This window comes from Argopecten irradians, chromosome 2, assembly GCF_041381155.1.
Source record: "Argopecten irradians isolate NY chromosome 2, Ai_NY, whole genome shotgun sequence".
NCBI lineage: Eukaryota > Metazoa > Mollusca > Bivalvia > Pectinida > Pectinidae > Argopecten > Argopecten irradians.
The window spans coordinates 42748819-42754818 of NC_091135.1; the positions used below are offsets into that span (position 1 = coordinate 42748819).

Consider the following 6000-nt stretch of genomic DNA (forward strand, 5'->3'; position numbering starts at 1 on the left):
TTTGTCCCGTTTCCTTAATGTTGTAAGCATTAACATTTTGAACTTTTCAAATCTAACAATAGAGACCAGGCAAAATTATTTCAGAATTTTTTAAAAACTATCGAATTTTTTTAAATTGATGATACTAAATTTTCAAAAGAAATTGAAGCTATTGAAAAAGTCAATACTTTTTTCACAAATGCATTGAAGATATTTATGTCAAGGGTTTTTGGCCTGGCATAAATATTATGTGGTAAGATTGGTGGACGGTGACTTATTTACGGTAGTTGACCGAATGACCAGCAGACATGCTGTTAATGTTAAATTCCAGAGACTACACATAATATATCATGCAAATATATATATACATGTATGGCATTTCTGTAGAGGACATACCTGAATGAATATCCATCAGAGTATCAAGTTTTGGGATTTCAATATAGACTCAAGTAACCATGAAAGATACCTGATATTTTTTCTTTTGACTTTATAGTAGAAATAGAAATACTGGTTAAAATACTCATCTTAATATCTTTTACTTTAGATGCTACATATCTATATATATGGTTTATGATAACAATATTCAGTGTGAGTTTCATATTCAGATGTTATCATATATCGGCATCGCGATATATCACGATTGTAGAGAAGAGACGACGATATCGTTAAAAAAATTATATCTACGATATCGTCGTCAGCCGTAACCCATCATGTGTTAGTTGGAAAGGAAACAAAAACATTGCACTGTCGGACACGGACAGAATCTGATTGACTTGTAAACAAACATCTAATTAAAAGTATCACAAATAAACGTTTGTTTTGATTAGGGTTGTTACGAGTACCCGGTTACGGGTCGGGTTGGGGATGTAACCGGGTCAAAAAATGTGTACCCGGGTACATATACCCGTCAAAATAGGACAATTCGTCTGGATGTACGTTAACAAGTCTAGAACTTATATTAAAAGTATTGCAAAATCCAACTCAGTTGTATTTGTTTTCACTCACCAAGGATGAAACCTTATCTTTTCAATACATTTTAATTCTCATTACCGTCTTTTGATGCAAGAACAATCTACTTGACGGACATGTGCACTTAAATAGGTCACACTATAGCCATATCAGATAACACAAGAGACCGTCCGAATGTAGTACTTCCTGTTGCGCATGTGCAAAAACATTACCTCTGGGACTGATATAGCTACAGACACGGTGGATAGACTGACACTTTACTGCAGCTCATTAGCAATTATGAAAGTCAAATAGAAATGAAGTAGACACTTAACGACTGAAGCTATCTTTACTGAACTCACATATGATTTCATCGAATCTCCGTCGATCAACCAATCTTTCCAAACAACAAACACAACGTAACCCAATTTGTTACAAAAGCAGTCGATCTGTGTCGAGTACCCGGGTACGGGTCGGGTACTAAAATTCGGTTACCCAGGGACAAAATTTAGTACCCGTGACAGCCCTAGTTTTAATGAATGTTTCACATTATTTATTTACAAATTACACTCTATATTGTACTTTCATGATTGATCCCCCAAACATGACTTATATTTCCATAAATTCCTTTTATATTTTACTCGCCAAAAATCGCGATATTATCGTGACGATATCGTCAAATTTTGACGATATCGCGATGCACATTTTCTCTACGATAACAGCTCTAGTTTCATGTTTAGATGTTAATTAGTTTTCAGGCAGTACATGCACATACACTGACGAAAAATACTAAAATGAAGCTTTTTAAAACTGTATTTCTCAAGCTGAGTAGTCTATAGTGTTAGATTAGAATCTATTCAAGTCTCAATTTAACCATGACATTTAAACAGTTGGGTCTTTTCTCTCAAAAACAACAATTTTAGCAGCCATGCTTCCAGAACTAATCCGGCACCTTGTCTTAATTGTAGAAACAAATGAGCATTGATGTGAATTTAAACTATTTTCTCATACAAATGACACTCCGGTCACTGGTGACAGCAGTACCCATACAAATGACACTCCGGTCACTGGTGACAGCAGTACCCATACAAATGACACTCCGGTCACTGGTGACAGCAGTACCCATACAAATGACACTCCGGTCACTGGTGACAGCAGTCGTGTACCAAACTGAACCTAAAACTTCAAAATGTTCATCAGAAGATCTCTACTCAGACCAAGGCTTTCAGAAAGTATCTTTTATCTTGATCAAAAGTTCTTTTCTTTCTCAACAATGGAAAACTTGATCAAAGACGATCATTACTGCATCACACTGTCAAATGAATAGTTTATGTTAGTGAAAAATTTAAGCAATATAGAAAATGATTAAGTTTGCAATACAATGAAGTATATATGCAAATGGTTGTAATGCAATACAATGAAGTATATATGTAAATGGTTGTAATGCAATACAATGAAGTATATATGTAAATGGTTGTAATGCAATACAATGAAGTATATATGTAAATGGTTGTAATGCAATACAATGAAGTATATATGTAAATGGTAAAATCATATGTTCCAACATTTTAATCTGAAAGACCACCAGATCAATCTTAATGGCCATTTGATTGTGAATTTCAAACTTCTAATTTCAAACTTTATCCTGACAGCAGGTCAGTGGTTTTTCTCTTTGTATTCTGGCTTCCCCCCCCCCCCCCCCCCATCACCAAAAAGTCCAAAACATTTCTTAATCTTTATACTCTAGTTTTTTAGTGATCATGAAGATCATGATCAACATATAGCGGTAAGGTTTTAAGTGCAGGCCATGCAATTCAACCACACCAACTTTAGGCTTAATTATTTTCAATATTTACTACCGTTATTTTGTCAGAATCACTCTTGCCATTTCTTACCTATATTATTTCTTGATGATTAATTATGTTTCAGACTGTCAGAATGATTTCAACTCAACAGTAATACATATCGGTATATTTAATAACAAAGTTTGTATGGGTGTGTTACAAAACTCGGCATGTAAGTAAGTCATTAGTATTAGCACTAACACCTTGACAGACAAAACAGTTCAAATATAGTTTAATATGCAAGCTGTGGTCACTAAAGTGAAAAGGTCATGGGTTCAATTCCTTTTTATATACTGTACATGTATTTTAATCCTCCACAGTACTCAAATATTTCAATACTACACTACTAAAATACTAACATAGACCTATATATAGCTAATACTGTGTATACTGGAATGTTTATATACAAGTCTTGGACTTCAGCTAGAGGTTATATTAAGCCATATAATCCTGGGTTTAAACCAGGACAAACTTAATACAGGATATGATCCTGGTATTGGCAAACTACAAATGCAGTCTTCAGCTCTGGTAAAGCATTATAATTGAAGTTGGCCATGCTTAATTTGGGTGAGTTAAGTAGTTCATGACTAATACCTATTTGATCGCCTGTGGTTGTTCTCACCTTCTACCAAGACTATATCCACAACATACTTGGTGAGGCAACAAAGAATGTTTTCATTATTTCTAACCTACAAAAGGTGCTAAATGCCACACAGAGGAAATGGAAGACCAAGATTTGGTCATTGTTGACACAATAAATAAACACCATCTGACAAACAATTTGATGATGACCTGGTCACCATAGAGTGGCCATTGGTCTTTCTCCCTCCTGGCTAGCTGTATTATGGAGTTTGGATGTTGATGTACATTACTAATTTACGATCCTGATAATCAATGTCACTATCATTGTTACATTACTGTTGTGTTTTATATGGGATGAATCATGATGGTAGGTTAAATGGGTTAATACAGGCTTTGTAGCCAAACAATGATGATTGCTGCATAGAAAAAAGATTTATTCACATGCTGACATATGTTGTTAGCTCTTCAAACTAGTTAATGATGTTTTTATGAATGACATTTTTTTCTTTCTTTCTAAATACTCACTCATGAGAAGAAATAAATCTTGCATATCTTTCAATATAACTATATTCTTACATTAACTCTTTTACCCCTGAAAAGACATTTAGACTCTTCTAAATCAAAGGCCAGACCAACCCATTACAAAATTTTAAGAGTGAATGAATTAATGAAGTAACCTCATTGCTGCTGCGAATTGAGTCTAATTGGAAATTCTCGATAATGATGATAATTCAGTCACTTTTCATTGTGAGTTTTTAATTTTGCAATTTCCTTTGTAAGAAATACAATGTTAGTGCTGTATCCTTCCACTAACAATTGTACAAGAGGACACTTAAGTTCTTAATTTGTTTATTTATAATCCTGTAATCAAGTCATTTTGTGCACATTACTCTAGATCTATATATGTAGTGGATTAAGGTCTAATTGATATAGGACCAAGTTCAGAATGTTTGCACATATATATTTCCCAACCTTAATATGCACACTAGGTATTAAAGAGACTTATTTAGCATACCGGTATGCAAGACAGGACACACAGCTGGTGCATACTATATACTACTCAAGTCAAGTCAAGTCAGAAATCTTTATTTAGAGTCTGTACATGTGGTACAACATCAACGCAAGTCATTGCTGCATTTACAACCGACTATTTAACAAGGTAAAAATGATAACAGTAAGATACTTAAAGGGACAATTCACTCAGGCTAATTCTTTTACATAACCATGAAGCAAAATATGGCATAAATGTATTGTTACACATTTCTTATGAAACATTTAACACAATATATTGACAAATTCCACGTCATTGTTAAGTATTTTAATTGATACCGTTGTAATTACAAATCGTTGATCAATACGATTAAGTTCTATAGACAAAAGTTGCATTACTCTACGAGCAAGGGACAGGGTTCGGCATACAAGATGTTCGACCACAATGTGTAATGGCGGACAGTGAGCGAGTTTGAAAGTTTCACACGCATTTCACCACCATGGGCTTTTCTAGCATATATCACAGTAAAACAGACTGATCTAATTTCCATGAGAACTGGTTTTTTCCCGATATATGTACAAATTTTAATGTTCTCTTAGATTGAATTGTCCCTTTAACTATTTAAAAAATCTTATCACATCTGTTCATTACCACAGTATAGTACTGCATGTATTTCATTTCAACAAATTTTATTATATGCAAATACACATAAATGGATGATGCATGTATTTAACTTATAAGAACAACATATTAATCATATTAATTAAGATATGGACAAATAATCATTTAGGTAACTACTGGATAATACCTTTATCATATATATATGTTCAGGTGATGAACTTAGGCCTATATGCCCAGAGATGATTCCGATTAATGTACTTTTCAAAACATTTCGTTCTTTAGAACGAAAAACTCGTGACTAGATGTATGGAGTATTCTCACCCTCGTCATTCAAAAACGTTCTATAAAATTAGGTAGCTTTAATAGTTTACAACTTAGGCTCACTTTGTATTCAGCTGACCGCCTCCACAAAATCGATGCAACCAGACTTATTCATCGATTACAATTATCTAAATCAAAATACGCGATTGTACTACTGAACGATACAGTGTCAATACGATCACATATGGTAGCCTTGCCCAGCCACTGAAATCGACACCGGTACGAATATAGGTCACTACACTGGATGCCATACTGTCTAAACAGAGGCGAACACGTGCTCGATTGTTCAGTACTACCCGTAAACACCAACATGTTTTACAACAATACAAGGCATTACAGCAAAATTAACGTTATACTTTTAGATAGGAAACCATATATGGAATTAAAGTAAAAGTATATATACAAAACTTACCGATCCAGCGCCTTCCAGTACACCTTTAGGGGTTAGAAAAATACCGCTTCCTACTATCGACCCAACGATGATTGCGACGCCATTGAAAAGCGTGATCCGTCTTTTTAGTTCCACTTTTTCGCCACCATTCTGAGTTAGGTTGGAATCTTCGCCATTTTCCTTGGCTCTTGATTTAACATCATACTTGTCCTTCGCCATGGTTTCGTTTATTAAAACATAAACCCGTCTTCACACACGTGGTTCGAACCGAAGGGTAGCCCAGAATCACTTATAAATATTGTGTTGATAACGGCAAGTCACGT

The 6000-nt window shown here is 34.5% G+C and overlaps 1 protein-coding gene across 1 annotated transcript in view; it reads right to left on the bottom strand.

Annotated features, from left to right (window-relative positions):
- Window positions 1-6000, bottom strand: part of LOC138315578 (large neutral amino acids transporter small subunit 1-like) — a 50508-nt gene extending 44508 nt beyond the window's left edge. Inside the window, exon 1 of the mRNA XM_069256698.1 lies at window positions 5699-6000. Coding sequence (XP_069112799.1) covers window positions 5699-5896 — 198 coding nt within the window. The 5' untranslated portion in view covers window positions 5897-6000. The remainder of the gene's footprint in view (window positions 1-5698) is intronic.